Source organism: Danio rerio, chromosome 3, assembly GCF_052040795.2.
Source record: "Danio rerio strain M-AB ecotype USA chromosome 3, GRCz13ab, whole genome shotgun sequence".
Lineage (NCBI taxonomy): Eukaryota > Metazoa > Chordata > Actinopteri > Cypriniformes > Danionidae > Danio > Danio rerio.
The window spans coordinates 21820868-21841065 of NC_141023.1; the positions used below are offsets into that span (position 1 = coordinate 21820868).

Below are 20198 nucleotides of genomic sequence, written 5' to 3' on the forward strand. Positions count from 1 at the left end.
GGAGCTCTCCAGACCCACTTGATCTCGAACCTCTTTATTTGCTAATTGACCAGACGGGAGCCCTGGACTCAATTATCTCTGAGCTCAGGGTTTTCTCCTGGGACAGCATGCCAAACCTGCTAATAGCGTCAAGCAAATCTAAGTGTAAACTCTTAAAACTATATTTGTCTTCTGAAAATGATCTCAAGGTATTAGGGTAAACAATAAATAACAGAATTTAATTTTTTTGGGTGAACTAACCCCTTATTTGAGATTGACTTTTAGAGTTTTACTCCTTTCCATACTATAAAATGAGGTTGTAAATCAAATGTAAATACCAATTTATATCTAAATGTTCAAATGTGTGCCTTGTAGACAGGATAAGTCAGCTGACAAAAAAAAAATGCATGTTTTCAAATCCTCTACCACTGCTTTCTCTTTCTAAATTTGACTTTTAACAGTTCCTTAAATTGCACTGCAAATACACAAGCAGTGGTGATGCTTATCTGTGAACAAAACATTTAAACCCAGTTGCTTTTCACACATGCTGATGTGATGTAATTTACATTTTAGAAAATTATGAAAGATAGATACATACTGCAGAGATTTGCAGTTTATTTCTATAATAGAACAAATGAAGTGCTGAACTAGATTAAATAATGACCTCTGCCTCCAAATATTTGCGTGGTTTTGACGCATATCTCTGCTTGGCAGGATTATTAAACAACAACAGAGTATAAATCCTTGTGAGGAAAGCAGTAGAACAGGAAGTGTTATTAAATGAAATGTTATCAACATGGGCCACTGGGAGGCGACGTTTTCATGTAAAATATATCCGACTGTTTCACGTATATCAGTGTTAACTGCACCTCAAAAGGAGAGGAAGCATAACATCTTCCATTTAAAGGCTTATAAAAAATATTTTGATAATCTAAAAGGACTTTCAAGTCGTAAAGCAATCAGAACTGTAAATGTACTCCAAAAACTAAACGCATCCTCTCTGTACCCAATCTTGTTCTTATTTTTTTCTTTCTTTCCTTCTTTCTTTCTTTTTGTTATTTTGCTTACAGATTTCATGCTAAAAATATGAATATCATATTGTAAGATTTGTAATGCATTTGATTGGAAATGTTCAGCAAATACAAAAAATAATAATAATAAAAAAATAACTGCACGTCAAATATATATATATATATATATATATATATATATATATATATATATATATATATATATGTGTGTGTGTGTGTGTGTGTGTGTGTGTGTGTGTGTGTGTGTGTGTGTGTGTGTGTGTGTGTGTGTGTGTGTGTGTGTGTGTGTGAGTGAGTGAATATATGATTATGGCGGTCTCAAAAATTTTAGTTAATAACAGTAATAATAGTATGTATATATATATATATATATATATATATATATATATATATATATATATATATATATATATATATATATATATGTGTGTGTGTGTGTGTGTGTGTGTGTATATATGTATATGTACACACACATACATACTATTATTAACTACAATTTTAGAGACCGCTATAATCTTAAATCAGTCAGGTCACCATCAAAGTGACAGTTTGTCCACTTAGTTTCTCTGTCGCTGGAGCCAGATGTCATAAAAAGCACTGGAAACAATAGCAAGTAAAGGAGAGCTACTTCACATTCAGGACCTACTTCATGACATCAGAGCAGGATATTACTGTTCCTACAGGGAGGAAAGGATATAAAAACGTCACTATCCCAGTTGTGCATATCCCATGACAGCCACCTCGGCAAACTGACAAAGAAAACATAAAAGAACAGTTTTGTTTCTGATGGCATTTGATCAGCTTTTTTATTATTTTAAAAATATTTTTTTATTAAGTGGTTTAAACAAATTATTGAATTGCTGAATTTAAAAAAACTAATTGAGTTGAACATTATAATATTACATTTGTTTGTTTAAATTTAACACACAAATTGTTTGCAAAAACTTTGCAGACATAATTTGTCCAGTCTGTGTGTCATTTTTGATTTTATGTGTGTGAAGAGATAATAGGCTATAGGTTTGATGAATACACCATGCCGCAAAGTTTAATTAACAGCTACAGGGCATGTCCCAACAGGGTTGGACTTTCTTTTAATGTCAGCCGTGACTAAATAATAGAAGATAGTTATGTTTGCATCTCACTTCTAGCAGGTAATGTTTCTTAATTCTTTCTCGAAATTCAATATGAGACAATTTTCCTAATTTTGGCATTTCCTCCAGCACACTTTCGGCTTTGGAGTAAAAGTCTCACTTAGCTTTATGCATGCACAAAGGGAAACGTGCTAATCTCCTGGGACATTGTTAGCACAGATCTTGTGATCTGAGTCAGGCTTGGTGTTGTAGCTGCAAGGTTACTATTGCTGGCACAGATGCTTTCAGCTTCTCGGTTTCAAAATTGGTAAATGATCCTGAAGCTTGAAATTTGTCCGAAAGCGAGGGAGTGAGTGAGACAAAGGCAGAGTATAAATGAAGGCATGAGAAAGAGGGATTTTTTTTTCTTATTTTCAAATTATTGACTCATTCTGTACTGCTTTGGTCATTCAAATTGTTTTGTATCATAAATACACTGAAAGATTGAAACTAGCAGGGAAGGGAGAGTGAGTTGGAGAGTGAGAGTGAAAGAGAGACTTTTGTCTTACCTTTTATGGCTTACTAAAGAAATTTGTCTTATAATATACTGATTTCAGTTTAATAACAAAATTCCAGGCAATGTAGTGGTAGCTGTAATCAGTTTTGCTTTAACTTTGCCTCGTTTTAAAAGGTTTGCGGATGAATAACAGCCTTGTTGGTTAATAATGGCACTTTTACAGCCAATGAAAAGTGAAGTTTTGTAATACTTATTAATAGATTGCATAAAATGGATGAACTTAAAAAGTGTGAGTATGCTTAATTCAGCCTAACTCTAAGCATTTGGAGATCTAATGCGGATGAAAAGCTATACACTCATGTTTGGAAAAGGTTTAGAAAAGAAGGGGAGAGGCACGGTGGGAGTAGAGCTCTCAGTGCACCTGTATCAGGTTTCAGAGCCATTGTTGGGCTGTTTACATCAGTCGCTGACAAATGTTTCACACAAAACCAGCACTGTATGAAGCTTGAGAACTTCTGAAGTGTCCATATGATGATGTTGCTATATAATTTGTGGAGGCCATCATTCATAAATTGTCTATAGGCTATATAGAGTTAAAGTCAAAAGTATTAGCCCTCCTGTGAATTTTGAATTTTTAGTCCTCCTTTTAAAGTTTAACAGAGCAAGGTAATTTTCACAGTATTTTCTGTAATATTTTATCTTCTGAAGAAATTCTTATATGTTTTATTTTGGCTAGAATAAATGCAGTTTTTAAGAACCATTTTAAGGTCAATGTTATTGCACTTTAAGCTGAATACTATCGTGAAATAATATCCAGTAAAATAGTATGCAATGTTATCATGGCAAAGATAAAATGAAATTAGTTATTAGAAATTAGGCTAGTAAAACTATTATGTTCAGAAATGTGTTTAAAAAATCTTCTTTCTGTAAAAGAGAAAATGGCAGGGCTAATAATTCTGACTTCAACTGTATAATATAATAGTTCAGAGTAAAACTTGAGAACATATACAAAACGTCTAATTAATAAAATGCTTTTTAAAGATTTTGTAAAACAGAGATAAATCTTTGTCGTCGACCACAAGCCTGATTCAAGCATTTTAATCACTATGAGCTCGCTTTTACTGAGCCATTATTATTTGAGCGCTATGCAACAACCAAGAGAAAAGCTGGCAGCTGTTACAAACCTGCTATAATGCCCCTCAGCCACTGGCACGTTTACAAAACAAAGGAGGAGATCTTCCTGAAGGCCTCCAAAATCTCATTTCACTGCTTTAAACCCAAACAAGTTTTAGAGCTACCACTCCCGAATTAAGGGCACTGTAAATACACGATCAACCGTGTCCTCTCCCTTGATGTTGCTGAGCGTGACAGATGGCTGCTTTACCTAATGTCTGAACAAACGTGTAAAGGATACACTTAAAGCACGTTTTTTTATTTGGCTTTGTACGTCGTGAAGCGTTTCAAGATTGGGTGGGATATAAAGAGTTAAACGACGTAGCAGGTTTGCCGCTCCCATAAAACTCAACTGTTGGGAGGTGGTTTTACCTGCACTAGCGCCGCTTCAAGGTGGAGAACAAGTGAGACACTGGAGACGTCCATCGCAAATCAAATGCAGGTGTTTTTTTTTGTTGTTGTTTTTTTTTTTGCGAATACTTGACACCGATTTGAGAGGATATTTTGACGGCTTAGTTGACTAATGAGACTTTACAAATTTGCGCGCAAATAGTGAGGAATCACATGCTGCACTTTCTTGTTGGAGGATATATCGAGTAAGTTTTATTTGTTTTTCTTTTTTACTCTGCCATACTTTACTATATGGATTTGCCCTTCAGTGTTTGGACTTCCAGCAGTGAAATTTAAACCATACTGAACTGAACTAAACTGAACTTCAACTCTGGACTGACTTCGTTTAAATTTTCTTGAACTTCTATGTTAAGCTGCTTTGACACAATCTACATTGTTAAAGTGATAGAAATAAAGATTAATTTAATTTAAATGATCTATACATTTTTAAAGAGTGCTTACAGTTGTACAGTAGCTTTAACACTTCTTACACCAAATATTTCATAGATTTACTTGATGGTCTTTAAAAATGGCTTAAACTGACCTGTTTAGCAGACCAGCAAAATAGCTAAGACTGCTTAGTTTCTATTTAATCATTAATAAGTTGATGGATAAAAATTAAAGCGGACTTTATGTTTCCACACACCTTGTTTTACCAATGGAGTCAAGGTTCATTACTGCTATCAAATGATTGCCTTATTGTGCCAGTGTTTATTTTAAACTGTTCTTTAGGCAGTGTAATTATTTACCACTATTAATTTTTATTGGTTTAATTTTATTAGTGTAAAACAAATCTAACAATAAAGGCCGATTGAAAGCTGAAGAATATTCAAAAAAAGATAAATGATGGACTATGTGAGGTATGTGGTGCTTTTATGTTTAAGGAGACTTATTTTATGAAGTAGCACTATTCTAATACTAAACATTCCACTGATGATGTCTTTTTTTCCTGTTCATTCTCCGTTCTCTGTTTTCTTTGTGCATCAAATCATTATGTTTTGACCGTTTACTGCTGTGTAGCTATTTTGAGAAGATAAAGCCAGTTGCTCTTTGAATTGTTCTGTGATGAACTGTGAGTCAGACTCTTGTAGATTAATTATGTTGGCACAGTTTAGTTTCTTAAAAACCTTCAGATTATTTCTTTGCATTTTTAAATATTTTATGATTTACACTTTGAATTACTTTTTACTTTTTGTAAGCTCTATTTTCATTAGTTTATTAGGTATTTATTAGCCTTTAGCACATTTTTTTCCCTCGAGTTCAGCCTTGATAGGGAGTGATCGATGACAATTTCAGCTGACCAAATAAATAAGTGTTATTGTATATTATTTCATGACTAAAAGGTGTGTCTTATAAATAGCTTTAAACTTCATTAAACACATTTATTAATTAAGGTTTAGTTTAATCGGTCTGAAATGGACAGCAATCAAGTAATCTTTTAAATCTTTAGTCTTAAACATTTGATGTTTTAAGTGTTCCTGGTTTCTGTTATTGTTTTTGCTGCACAAGGAAGAACTGTGCAATCAAGAATGAGGTCAAAATTCACTGGAGTGTCATAACTATTTTAAGACTACTGGCAACGTAAATGATTGACCAAACACTTAGTGCACATTGATTTCTTGCAGTTTACTTTATGTTGACAGTTTAGTTCATGGGTTTATATTCAATATAAAAATGTGGTAACCCTGTTAAACAAGCTTCTTTCCATTGACTATAGTTAAATATATCAGCATTTATTAATCTGAGCCATTGTTAAGTTTATCATGAACAAAAACGATGTTTGAATTTACTGCTCATTATTAGTAAAAAAAATAGTTTTAATTCAGTACATTAACATTAACTAATAGACAGTGTTGCCAGATCTATTCTTATTATTTCATAATTGTTAATCATTGCAGATGAATATTTCTCTAACTTGAATGTAAACACAATCCTTGTACTTTGTTGGGTTGTAAGTCTGTGTGTCAGTGTGTGAAGTCAAAATGAGATGGCTCTACTGTAAAAAAAAAACAAAACTCAAACGAATGTCCTTGACACCAATGCTGGTAGAGTTATCTGTTGTAAATAAAAACATATATATTTTAAATACTGGTTTAAAATACTCCTCTATGATATCTTGGACATGACTCAGATTTATAACTTGGTGTATGCTGATGTAGGGCTGGGCGATAAATCGAAAAATAATCGATATTGACATTCAGAACCTATAATCGTTCTTATTTTTCCATGTCGATTTTTCTCAGTTACTTTCACTACCGCATATGGAGTCACATGGCCCCGGTCTGTTAGCCACACTCTGCAACCTCATCTAATCCCTGGTCAAGTAGGATGATGAACCCATTCTTGAGCTTTACTTTGCACTACATTGATGATGATTGGAAGCTGCGCCAGAGATGCCTCGAGACGGCATATTTTTCATTACATTAAAATTATTATTTACATTTAAGTTGTTTACAGAAAATGCAAGAAATTTAGTTTAACATATTATTTACAGGATATGTAAGTTATTTTATTTAGATATTTCATAATTTTAATATAAAATATACTAAAAATAATTTACATTGTTTCCAAAAGTCCAAGTTATTTCTTTCTTTTTTTTCATTTTTTTGAAAATTTAGAAGTGTCTTAAGTAAAATTAAGTAAAATAATATTTACTGTCATCATGGCAAAGATAAAATAAATCAATTATTAGAAATAAGCTATTAAAGCTATTATGTTTAGAAATGTGTTAAAAAAAATCTTTTCTCCTTTAAATAGAAATTGAGTAAAAAAATAATTCAGGGGGGCTAATAATTCTGACTTCAACTGTATATGGCAGAAAAACAAAATATTGCAATGTCAGTTTTTTCCAATATCGAGCAGCCCTAGTCTGATCCACTGAGGCTTTTGTTCTGTTCAGATAAAGATAAGCCTGTCTTTAAAGTGAAATGAAAAAAGCATCGAAAAGTGCTTTTGAGGTTTTATTTGAATGTCAAAACTTTGGCTTACAATCTAGACTTACCCGCTTGATTTGATTACACTAGAATCCCATCTCACCCAGTTCTCCTCACAAAGCTCGTTCAACAGGAAAGAGGAAGTAAAGCGAGGGACTAAATCTGTGATTTCAGTTCCCCCGTTGGAATAGTTGGACTTTGCTGAGCACTTACTATATAGATTAAAAATATAAAATCAGCTTTTGATTTTATACTTCAAACTGTTTCTTACGCACATCATAGCGAGTTTTGACAGATCACAGGATGTTTACTGAGCCCATGATTGTTTGTTTATTTGAATTAGCATCACTCCACCTATAGAGGAAATGATAGTTTAACACGAGTCCCTCCACCCACACAGCTAGTTTGTGTTCCCAGATGAGGTTTCTGTGTTTGTATGACTGTTCATACATGTGTGTTGGACCCTCGGGAGATCCAGCTTTCCTGTCAAATAATCTGATGAGCCCCTCCTCTAAATGTTTTACAGTAAATATGCAGTTTCTGTAAATCTCCACTCACTATACCTCCTGATATCCAGAAGCTGAGCTGTAGTTAAGTGGAAAAGCGTCTTCCCGTCTTGCTTTGTTTTGAAACTCTCATTCCCTTAAAGTGTGACCAAATGTGGTCAGAGCACAGTAACTGAATTTTGGTACACTTTCTGATCCTATTTTTTTATGAGAGGCTAACTGTTTTGACAACCGTTCGGATGGAAGTGAAAGAGGTGATCCACAAGGCTTGCCGTACACTCATTCCCAGGCTGCAGACCTTCTTGAGGTTTCGTAAGGTAAGCAGGAGACACAAGGTAGCATTGTGAGGCTGAGACTTGAGTTTGTGGGAATGATGTGACAGATATGCAGGAAGAAAATCTTGGACTCGCTGATTACATCAGTGCTTGTCAGACTATCCTACTGTTGTTCTCATAGAAGAGGCTGCCCTTTACAAGTCAAAGATCACTTACTTGAAGTTTGTTGCTGCATCTTAAGTGGTGACGTAGGATAAAATGCATTATTGGTGTTATTGAGGTTTTCAGATCCTTATAATTGGTTTTAGATGACCGTATTGCTTGCATGAGATGCCAAATTGTGTATTTTTGCATTTTAATTGTTGTTTATTTGAATTTCAGTCTATGGTCTGTTAAATTTTTTAATTCTGATTAAATCAAAACGCTAAATCCACAGGTAGTTTTATTTAGATTTGATCACAATCTTAATTGTGATCCCCTCAGTGGTAACCATAGTATCTCAGTGACACTTGCTGGAGCCTTAATTCCTCTGTGGGATCTCAAGGGAGTGGATGGAGATCCACCGACTCTCCAGTATGCTCAAAAATATTGGTGGTAGCTAATACATGTTACTATATGAGCTACTGCATATATGATTTCTCTTTCTGCCTGTGTTTGATTCAAACGGCGATATCTAACATGTCATAACTGTTGAAAATTCAAAGCAATCTCATGGCAATTTGTAACTTCTTGATTTAGTGGTTAACTCATATGAATTCGTACAATTTAGTACGATTTGCTCATCACCTAATCATGGTTGGTTATAGGGACGGCGTTGGGTGCCATGCCTCCTTTAAATTGGTAAATTTTCGTATAACTGAATATGTATGAGTTAGCCACTAAACTGACAAAACGTAAAATACATTTTCTCGTGAGATCAGGTTGGAAAATTTGGTCAAATAGTGTTCTGGAGATATCAATACTATTTTAAGTTGCCTCATTCACACTAGCGAAGACTATGTAGCAGCCTGTTGCGTTTGAAGTCGTTAATGAGCATTACCACTTTGATATTGTAATGTTTTTGGTGATATTGGCAGAGAGCAAATGAATTTACATGCCGCTGAAACTAAACATTCAGAGAAAACACTAAATATAAATGGAATCAGTTCATAAATGCTTAAATACAGAAATGATCAAGAAACAAAGTGCGTTCTCTGTCATTGCGGCTATTCATCTGCTGCAAATGCAGGTCCGTGTAGGTCTACAGCACTGAGAATACAACCAACCTCTGCGGGAGCTGAGAGAATATCCCGTGAGCTCTACTGGTGCTTGTTGTGGCACTCGACATGTCCACTTTGCCGCCAATGTTCACTGTCTCTCGCGTAGACTGAGGTCACCCAAAGTTGCTCACTCTCCACTGATTTGAATGGTCGATTGTCGCTTGTCGCTTTGTCGCTCGTAGTGTGAATGCAGCTAAAGTTCTGCTTTAATCTGGCAATTGTATTGGGCAATTTTCTACTTTTAACGCATGGCAATCCATTGATTATCCCTTGTATATGGAATATTACAATTTTTGTAAGACATAATAGATTGTCCATCTACAGCTATACATTATTTAAGCAGTTGATGTGGAGTTTGAAGTTTGGCAATGTCGTGTGATGTGTTATTATCCTGTAATTAAAAAACAAAGTTTTTAAACATCATTCTATATTTATTGAACATGCATGCATCTTTAGCTTCGCTATGCGGCTTGACTTTAGTGTGCGAAATAGAAGATAAAATGTGGTTTAAAAGGAAGTTAACTTACTGTGGTAACCTAAAATTTACATCATCTTCATTAGGGCTTCACAATATATCGTTTCAGCATTGATATTGCAATGTGCGCATCAGCAATAGTCACATCACAATTTGATGATGATTTGTAGAGTCACAGCCAATAGTAGAGTGAAAGTTGATCATTTGCATGGTTTTTTAACACCTTTGACTGAGCATTAAAAAAAGTTTGTTTGGGGGTGAATTGTTTTTAATTATTCATACAATTTATGCTAAAAAGAATTTTTTTTTTTTTAACTTAGAATTTTCGCTTGTTTTTAGTTCAATTATCTACACTTTAAAGCGGAAATAAGATTATTTTAATTACCCCATTGGCAGATAATTTAGCTTGTTGTAAGGAAAAACTCTTAATTTTGACTTATTTCTTCTGTAGGCAAAATCAAAACAATATTTTTACTTGATTTACAAGAATTTTTAGATTTTTGGACAAGAAATGAGACAAAGCAATAATTGTTTGCATTGTGATTATTAAATTTATGTACCTGAATGTTGTTAGACTCACCATGAAACAAGTCAAATAGTATTCATATCGCAATATTTAGGGCAGAAAAACAAAATATTGCAATGTCAGGTTTTTCCATTATCGTGCAGCCCTGATATCAATTATAGTTTTTAAAATCATTGTAAATGTAATATTTGATATTACTTTGATTGAGTTGTGTTCCTTTTAGCCGATGTGTTTGATTCAGATTTATTTTGTGAGACTTCTCAGAATCCTCTGCCTGTTGTTGTGTTTTGATCTTGGCTTCCCTTCCCTTGAGAGAGTGCTGTGGAAAACACATTATCTGGATGTTTCCTCATTTTGGATAAACGCACGCAATACACAGTAACTTTCACTTGTACTAAACAAACACAGGTTTTTTTAAGGGCCTGTTGTTGACATATTTGAGATCTCACATTGTGGTTTCCAGAGAGCTTCCGTAGGTGTGCATTTTTTAAAATTGTGATTTATTGTGCCCATGTCAGACATGATGTTGCCTGCTCTTAATGTTTGGAACACGTGACACCATATATTTTGGGCAAACATTCCTCTAAAGTGTAGAGATGCTCCGTTTGATTAAAATTCCCTTGAAGAGTGAAGGCTGAAAGATGAAAGCTGGCAAGATATTTGATTCCACATAAAGGTCTTTGTGTCGCTGCTGAATCGAGGGAGCGGTTTCAGCAGGGTTTTCTCCCCAAAGCGCTTTGTTTTTTTTTTCAGGTTGCTACTACACACCTTTGTTCAGATGATTAATGGAAGTTCTTGGATGAGACCTATAGTATTTAGATACACTCCTTGCTTTGACTTGATGTCACATTAGCGCCATGTTCCGTGTAATGTGGTCGGTTTAATAGCATACTGTATATTCATTAAGTTGAATCTTTTCTTGGTTTTCAGTGCTTATGTACACAACAATATTCCAGAAAAGGCTTTTCAGTGTTTGCTACCAAAGTATGTTTAGTCAAACTATTTTGGGACTTGATTACTTTGGATCTTTGGATATTTGAATGTAAATTTTCAGGTAGAAATAATTATAATGCATGCTTTTGACTCATTTGTAATTGTAAATGACTTTGCATTTGAGCAATTATTTTTTTCCTATGACTATGATTTTGAAGGTCAGTAGAGGATGAAAACATTTTTATTATCAAGCCAACGAAAACAAAATTGATATTATAACATAGTATAGCACAATAAATTGCAGAATATAATTTTTTATTATGTGTTTTTTTTGTCATTTGCCTCTATAAATGGTCAAACTCAAGTCAAGTCAGATGTGTTTTAATTGCCAGTGTTTTTGTTTGTCATTCATGTGCTGGAAAAAAAATTGTACTGTAAGTGAAATCATGGCTGTTGTTATCATTACAGCTATAATGTGGACTATTTAAAAATTTGCTATCATTTTTGGTTTGGTTTTTGTTTGTTTCATAGACAATTTTGTTGTTTTTAGTTTGGTTTTATTTTGCAAACATTTTAATTGACTTTTATCTGCTGAGTTTCATTTTTAGTTTTAGCAATTAGTTTTGCAGATTTCACAGGACACTATCAGAGTAGACCAACGCATACTAATGGTTAATGTTTGCACATGTTACATTAAAGTTGTGCAAACCTCTTTATAATAAAGTCAAATAATGGTTTGATCCAGGCTACACGGTAGCTCAGTGGTTAGCAATGTCGCCTCGCAGCAAGAACTTTGCTGGTTCGAGTCCTGGCTGGGTCAGTTGGCATTTCTGTGTTAAGTTTACATGTTCTCCTCGAGTTCACATGCTCTGGTTTCCCATAGAGTCCAGACACATGCGGTATTGGTGAGTTGAATAAGCTAAATTGGCCATAGTGTATGTATGTGAATGTAAGAGTTTATGTGTGTTTCCCAGTACTGGGTTGCATCTGGAAGGGCATCAGCTGTGCAAAACACATGCTGAATAAGTTGGCGGTTCATTCCGCTGTGGTGCCCTCTGATAAATAAAGGGACTAAGGAAAATAAATTGCAAGTTGAAAGTAAAACATTATGGTGCAATTTTATTTTAAGGTACAATTCTCACTATTAGCAAACCATTAACCAAGACTTTCAGCTTAATTAATTACTAATTTGCTGCTTATCAGTTTGGGCTGCTAAATATATAATTTCAGCATCAATATTTTGCAATAGTCACTTCATAGTATATGCAACGTTGGGTCTGGATTATAATTTATAATTTGCATGTGTTTTTGAGGTCTGTGACTGTATGAGGTTTTTAAAAGCATTAAGGCATAAGAAATTGTACTATTTGTAACTTTACAAACAATTCATTTTATTGAATTATTCACACGACGAGGATGCAGTATTATTTTACTTTTGGTTATTCAATTACTTTATACCTGAATACTCTTAGACTCCACGGAAAAACCAAAGCACTGTTTATCTAATTTGTATATATTTTTAATTGTATTTATTTATCTATGCTTGTAGATAGTTTATTGTAATTTGTGCTGCACTTCCCTACAGAACCATCACAATTAATCTCAATCAAGAAATGATTAATATTTTTATTTTTAATTAATATTCATAAAATTATCATCTTACAGGGTAAATATTTTTTGAACATTCTCAAGAATATGTCAAAAGCCGATAGATCCACTTCCTGTCAGGGTTCTGCCACTCTGATCTTGTAAATTCTTGTTTTGGTGGCAGATCTCTGACACTACTCGTGTCTGGTCCTGTTTCTGTGTCTGTGTGCGCGCGCGCCGTCGTGGGTGTACGCAGAGTGTGCGCGCTCCTGCTTGACGCGGCCGCGTGCGCGCTCTGCGTCCCTCAGACGCGTGCTCTCTTGTACTCGTGTTTGTGTTTTCGTCTGTCAGCAGCATGGTGTTTCATTCCCAGCGTCTCAGTCTTGTTGGTTTCGGTTTTGGTCGGCGCTGGGATGAAGCATGCATGCTGCATATGTGAGCGCATGGTGAGTTTTCATTCATCGTGTGCTCGTGTCTTGCGTCTTTTGTCAAAGCACGTGGCTCGGTGTTTACATTGTGGTCACGTGCTTTTGTCGTGTGCTTCAGTGTTGTGTTATGTGAGCGCATGGCTTGTATTGTCTCTCTGTGTCATGCGCTCTCCCGTCTATTGTCTAGTCCCACCCTCCTTGTTAACCCATTATTAGTTTGTCATGTTCACCTGTGTGTCAATTTACTTTTTGCTTTATAATCCCCCTCATGTTTTCAGTCCTTTGCGAGTTCGTCATCATATGTTGTCGATGTTTACCTGTCTTGCTGTGTCCAGTCCTGCCTTGTCGTGCCTGCCCAGTCAAGTTTGTTTGTTTGATTTATTGTTTGTTGTAGTAGTGTTTTCCCCCTCGGGGTTGTTTATTTTTGCCTTTTATTTTATTTTTTAATTAATAAATCCAACTTCACTCTGCGCTTGGGTCCTTGCTCCTTTTTCCCTTTACCGGAACGTGACAGTACGAACTCGCCAAAAATGAGGACCCAGCAGAGTGAAGACAGCCCCTTCTCCAGCCGCATACTGCAGCTCATCAGTCTGCAGTCGCTGCGGCAACGTGGCATGAAGGTGGAAAGTTTTGCGGCTAAATTTTGTGTGGCAGCAGAGGGGCTGGGGTTTAATGATCAAGCCCTGGTGAACCTCCTTAACTATGCCCTCGACAAGCCCCTCAATATCCAGCAGATGCTGAAATTGGGAGGGCTATCTTACCATCAGTTTGTGGAGCATTTGGTTCATCAGGCTGCTTATGGCGAACATCCCAATCCCAGCTCTCTGTTGCCCTCTGCTCTGCAGCTAAAGGAGAGAGTGATCCTTCAAGAGAAGAGGATCCCTTACACCAGCGCCACCTCCCAACACATGTCCAGCCCGCAAGGGCTGACCCGCACTCAAAAGCGGAGGTTAAAGAGGAAGACCTCTGCTGCAGTGTCGGCTCCAGCCCCAGAGCGCCCTCCAGTGTCGGCTCCAGCCCCAGAGCGCCCTCCAGTGTCGGCTCCAGCCCCAGAGCGCCCTCCAGTGTCGGCTCCAGCCCCAGAGCGCCCTCCAGTGTCGGCTCCAGCCCCAGAGCGCCCTCCAGTGTCGGCTCCAGCCCCAGAGCGCCCTCCAGTGTCGGCTCCAGCCCCAGAGCGCCCTCCAGTGTCGGCTCCAGCCCCAGAGCGCCCTCCAGTGTCGGCTCCAGCCCCAGAGCGCCCTCCAGTGTCGGCTCCAGCCCCAGAGCGGCCTCCAGTGTCGGCTCCAGCCCCAGAGCGGCCTCCAGTGTCGGCTCCAGCCCCAGAGCGGCCTCCAGTGTCGGCTCCAGCCCCAGAGCGGCCTCCAGTGTCGGCTCCAGCCCCAGAGCGGCCTCCAGTGTCGGCTCCAGCCCCAGAGCGCCCTCCAGTGTCGGCTCCAGCCCCAGAGCGGCCTCCAGTGTCGGCTCCAGCCCCAGAGCGCAGCTCAGTGCCGGTCCCAGTCCGGCTCCTTGCCCTGCCGGCACCACCCAGACGTCTTGCCCTGCCGGCGTCAACCAGACGTCTAGCCCTGCCGGCACCAGCCCGGCTTCTTGCCCTGCCGGCATCAACCAGACGTCTTGCACAGCCGGCGCCTCCCAGACGTCTTGCCCAGCTGGCCCCAGCCCGGCTCCTTGCCCTGCCGGCTTCAGCCCAGCTCCTTGCCCTGCCGGCACCACCCAGACGTCAAGCCCTGCCGGCCCCAGCCCGGCTCCTTGCCCTGCCGGCACCACCCAGACGTCTTGCCCAGCCGGCTCCAGCCCGGCACCTTGCCCTGCCGGCACCTACCAGACGTCTTTCCCTGCCGGCACCTACCAGACGTCTTTCCCTGCCGGCACCTACCAGACGTCTTTCCCTGCCGGCACCTACCAGACGTCTTTCCCTGCCGGCACCTACCAGACGTCTTTCCCTGCCGGCACCTACCAGACGTCTTTCCCTGCCGGCACCTACCAGACGTCTTTCCCTGCCGGCACCTACCAGACGTCTAGCCCTGCCGGTCCCAGCCCGGCTCTTTGCCCTGCCGGTCCCAACCAGACGTCTTGCCCTGCCGGCCCCAACTAGACGTCTTGCCCTGCCGGCGCACCCCAGACGTCTTGCCCAGCCGGCCCCAGCCCGGCTCCTAGCCCCTCCGGCTCCCCTCTGGTCTTCAGCCCCTCCGGCTCCCCTCTGGTCTTCAGCCCCGCCGGCTCCCCTCTGGTCTTCAGCCCCGCCGGCTCCCCTCTGGTCTTCAGCCCCGCCGGCTCCCCTCTGGTCTTCAGCCCCGCCGGCTCCCCTCTGGTCTCCAGCCCCGCCGGCTCCCCTCTGGTCTTCAGCCCCGCCGGCTCCCCTCTGGTCTTCAGCCCCGCCGGCTCCCCTCTGGTCTTCAGCCCCGCCGGCTCCCCTCTGGTCTTCAGCCCCGCCGGCTTTAGTTAAGTCGCCTCTAGACCAGCCGGCTCCCTACAGGCCTTCATCCCAGCCAGCTCCCTACAGGCCTCCTGCCTTGCTATCCCAGGCCGATCCTCCTTGGGTTGTCCCTCCTGCTCCACCTTGGAGCATGCCTCTGCCACCCTGGACTGATCCTCCGGCTCCACCCTGGTTCCCTGCCGGGGTCCCTGACCCATTGCACCTGTCCTGGACTGTCCCTCCTGATCCTCCCTGGCTTTGCCCTCCCATCCCTCCCTTGTTTGTCTTGTTGGGTCTGACTTGGCTCCCCTCCCTCCCCCCCTTCATGTCTTGCCTGTTCACCTCCCTGTCTTGTGTTTGTTGATGTTGCCTGTTTTGTTGTCTTGTGGTGTTTCTTGTCTGTCTTGTACCTTGTTGGATGTTCCCTTTAGGGACGCCAGGTGGCGTCCCTTTTGGGGGGGGGGTAGTGTCAGGGTTCTGCCACTCTGATCTTGTAAATTCTTGTTTTGGTGGCAGATCTCTGACACTACTCGTGTCTGGTCCTGTTTCTGTGTCTGTGTGCGCGCGCGCCGTCGTGGGTGTACGCAGAGTGTGCGCGCTCCTGCTTGACGCGGCCGCGTGCGCGCTCTGCGTCCCTCAGACGCGTGCTCTCTTGTACTCGTGTTTGTGTTTTCGTCTGTCAGCAGCATGGTGTTTCATTCCCAGCGTCTCAGTCTTGTTGGTTTCGGTTTTGGTCGGCGCTGGGATGAAGCATGCATGCTGCATATGTGAGCGCATAGTGAGTTTTCATTCATCGTGTGCTCGTGTCTTGCGTCTTTTGTCAAAGCACGTGGCTCGGTGTTTACATTGTGGTCACGTGCTTTTGTCGTGTGCTTCAGTGTTGTGTTATGTGAGCGCATGGCTTGTATTGTCTCTCTGTGTCATGCGCTCTCCCGTCTATTGTCTAGTCCCACCCTCCTTGTTAACCCATTATTAGTTTGTCATGTTCACCTGTGTGTCAATTTACTTTTTGCTTTATAATCCCCCTCATGTTTTCAGTCCTTTGCGAGTTCGTCATCATATGTTGTCGATGTTTACCTGTCTTGCTGTGTCCAGTCCTGCCTTGTCGTGCCTGCCCAGTCAAGTTTGTTTGTTTGATTTATTGTTTGTTGTAGTAGTGTTTTCCCCCTCGGGGTTGTTTATTTTTGCCTTTTATTTTATTTTTTAATTAATAAATCCAACTTCACTCTGCGCTTGGGTCCTTGCTCCTTTTTCCCTTTACCGGAACGTGACACTTCCCCTTATGACAGTTTTAGGTATTACTGATATCCAGCTAAAAACAGTATAACAAAATATAATTCAATTTGTTAGTCTACTAGCACGAAGGTTAACATTATTAAACTGGAAACAGAAAGCTGCTCCTACATATATACTTCTAATGAGGGATGTAATTAAATACTGAGTACCGATTCCTTCTCATGGTGATCGGCTGATACTGAGTACCGATTCTAATGCTTCAGGCTTTATAATGCATTAAGCACATTTCCACTCTAAGTATGAACCTTAAATAAAGATCTCTCCTTACCTAAGAGAATAAATTAAAGATGTTGCATATAATACTTTAAACCATTTGGTGTGGACATGTCATGATCAGAAGCAGCTTTACAGAAAATAATAGATAAAACATACAAAATATTGGTAAGAAAAATGACTAACAAAGCAATATGGAAACTCTGCAAATGATAGAAGAAGAGTTCAACATGTCTCAATGAAGTTTTGACCGCGTATTTGCTGCATAATTAGTTAAAATGCACACCTATAGTTCCATTACTTCTTTACTAAAAGGAAATAAGTCATAAACTACTGTTTATTGCAGTAATATTGCAAAAAATAAACTTTTTATTTCCCTAATATTTCCAGCCATTTTTTTCATGAACTTGCAATATTGTTGAAAACACTCAACTTTCAGTTCTGATATGTAAAAGAGTTTATTTGCTTGTAAACTCCTAAACAAACAATTGCGATCGGTTCATGAGATCGGCCAGATTAGCAAGTTCCGATTAAGTCATGAAATGTGATTATCAGCCGATAACGATCTCCAGCCGATTGATCGGAGCATTTCTACTGGCAACTTCTCATGGATTATTTTAAAGACATAAATTCTGAAGAAAATAGTTACATTAAAAAGGTTAAGACTAATTTAGATTAAAACGGAATGTCACTATTTTGTTTTTATTCGAATTTATTCTTTTTTTTTGTATTTACTTTATTCATTCATTCATTTTCGGCTTAGTCCCTTTATTCATCAGGGGTCGCCCCAGCAGAATGAACCGCCAACTTTTCCAGCATATGTTTTGTACGCAGCTGATGCCCTCCAGCTGCAACCCATCACTGGAAAACACCCAAACACACTCATTCACACACTCATACACTACGTACAATTTAGCTTACCCAATTCACCTGTACCACATGTCTTTGGACTGTGGGGGAAACCGGAGCACCCAGAGGAAACCCTCGTGAACGCAGGGAGAACATGCAAACTCCATACAGACACGCCAACTCACCCAGCCGAGGCGCGAACCAGCAACCTTCTTGTTGTGAGGTGATCATGCTACCCCTGGTGCCACCGTGTCGCCCTTATTTTATTATTATTTATTTTATTTTTGTATCCATTATTACTATTTTACTTCTGTGTGTATTATTTGTATATTGTATGTTTTATTGTCAATTGTTGGGTGAATGTTTGTTGGACCAAATTTGCAAGTCATTGTGTTTGAATGTGTTTGAAAAAACAAGTTATATTTTTTCCTATATTGTGCAGCCCTATAATTAATAGTTAGTATTAAGGCATAGTTTGGTTTTAGGGATTAGGCATGTAGAATAAGATCAAACTTTATAAGTACCAATAAACAGCCAATATCTTAATAATAGGCAGGTAATAAGCCAGTAGATAATAGTAGGAATTGGTACTTGAAATGTTGCCAAAATTATTCATAGAAATATTTTTTAATTCATTATACTTTTATATACATTTGTGAAAGCTATAGTTTCAGTTTTCATTTATCTGAAGTTTAGTTAAATTTATCTAACTATAATTTTAGTTTTCGTTTAACCCCAATAGACTTGGCTATTTTAATATTCTTATAATGTTTTTTTTTTCTTTATAAAGTATATAACATCATCGATATCATTATTGTTGCCTGTAGCCTTGTTTAAAAACTCAATGTTCTTTTCTCCCATCAGACGGACAATGATCCCACCACAGCACTGTATGCAAACGTTGCAGACATAAAGAAGAACATTCCTCGCTCCTCAAACTCCTCCGTCTCCACCTGCTCCTCTCCTGGCATCACCCTCAGTCCTGCCCCAGACTCCATCTCTCCGCCCAGCTCGGCCGAATGGCGAGTTCACACTGACCACGACAGCGGTAAGGAGTTCTACTACCACCCGGCCACAGGACAAAGCAGCTGGTCTGACCCCCGCAGCCCTCAGCCGGGAGCAGGAATGGAGTCTGTGACGGCCCCCGTGCCTGCGTCCAGCCCACCCTCGGCACGCTCCGACTGGGAGCAGCTTTTGGATGAGGCCACTGGGAGACATTATTATTATAATCATGCCTCCAATAAAACTTCTTGGACTGCCCCTGAGCCATCAGCACCTGCTTCCTCCAAGCAGGGGCCACACAGTCAGGACAAGGACAAAGAGCGGCCGGTAAGACTGGTGAAATCTTTGGTGAAGCACTGATGAAATCTTTTGGGCCATTAGGATTGTCTTTAAAAAAATTCTATAATTATTTTACTATCTATCTATATATCTCTATCTATCTATCTATCTATCTATCTATCTATCTATCTATCTATCTATCTATCTATCTATCTATCTATCTATCTATCTATCTATCTATCTATCTATCTATCTATCTATCTATCTATCTATCTATCATCTCTCTCTCTCTCTCTCTCTCTCTCTCTCTCTCTCTCTCTGTCTGTCTGTCTGTCTGTCTGTCTGTCTGTCTGTCTGTCTATCAATCCATCCATCCATCCATCCGTCCATCCGTCCATGTTTTTCCATCATTCCATCTATCTGTCTGTGTAATCTATATCTCTTTAATTTGTTTTTTTGCTAATTCATTCTTTGTATTCTCAGCCTCCTTTGCCAGAAGAGGACTACCCAAAAAATCAACATGAGGAATCTCATATTTCATTTCAGCTCCCTAAGGATTTCCAATTGCCTCAAATCAAGCGCGCCGTCATCCCAAGGGCTGTTATGGACACAAATAAAGATGTCCCCACGGGCTGGACTCAGTCTGTAGGGACTGATGGGAAATCTGTGTTCACAAGTGAACTCACACATGAACAGGTAATGAAGGTTCACCAGAAATCAGTAGCGCATAACACTCCTAATGAATTAAGGACAATTATCATCCACTACTAAACACACTTAATGAAATAGTTCACCCAAAAATGAAACATCTGTCTCCATTTATTTTTTTATTCTCAACTTGTCACAAACATTTTTAGATTTTATTTTGTCTGTTGAACACAAAAAAATATTTTGAAGAATGTTGGAAACCATAGCCAGCCATTTATTTCAGAAGTATTTTACCATGGACATCATCGTCTGTCCGTTTTCAGCATATATTATATAAATAGTAAATTTCATTTTTCTTAAAACTCTTCTTCTTATATTAATATTATATATTAGGCACCTAGGTGCTGAGAGTA

At 39.3% G+C, this 20198-nt stretch overlaps 2 protein-coding genes across 16 annotated transcripts in view; both read left to right on the forward strand.

Moving 5' to 3' along the window:
• Nucleotides 1-20198, forward strand: part of arhgap27l (Rho GTPase activating protein 27, like) — a 78482-nt gene that overhangs the window by 42880 nt on the left and 15404 nt on the right. For 8 of the 14 annotated variants that reach the window (XM_087244280.1, XM_087244285.1, XM_087244279.1 and 5 more), the window contains 2 exons: nt 18721-19185; nt 19621-19833. In XM_087244280.1, the coding sequence (XP_087100406.1) occupies nt 18721-19185; nt 19621-19833 (678 nt within the window). Of the gene's footprint in view, nt 1-4140; nt 4367-4799; nt 5021-6774; nt 7917-18720; nt 19186-19620; nt 19834-20198 lie in introns of those variants that run through there. The other 6 variants (XM_087244288.1, XM_087244290.1, XM_087244289.1 and 3 more) reach the window with 3 other exon arrangements.
• On the forward strand, nt 12905-16728 carry LOC147845609 (uncharacterized). 2 transcript variants are annotated; one of them, XM_087244292.1, is made up of 2 exons: nt 12905-15238; nt 15402-16728. In XM_087244292.1, exons 1-2 carry the CDS (start codon nt 13613-13615, stop codon nt 15522-15524), a joined length of 1749 nt encoding a protein of 582 aa, XP_087100418.1. In that variant the 5' UTR covers nt 12905-13612; the 3' UTR covers nt 15525-16728. The 2 variants fall into 2 exon arrangements, with proteins under 2 accessions (XP_087100418.1, XP_087100419.1); XM_087244293.2 differs by having other exon boundaries at nt 13359-14326; nt 14448-16728.

What these genes read in the sequence shown, in the direction of transcription:
- LOC147845609 (XM_087244292.1), top strand. Translation starts at nt 13,613, where the DNA reads ATGAGGACCCAGCAGAGTGAAGACAGCCCCTTCTCCAGCCGCATACTG. An exon ending in CGGCCCCAGCCCGGCTCCTA is followed by an intron (nt 15,239 to 15,401) that starts GCCCCTCCGGCT and finishes TCTGGTCTCCAG; the next exon opens with CCCCGCCGGCTCCCCTCTGG.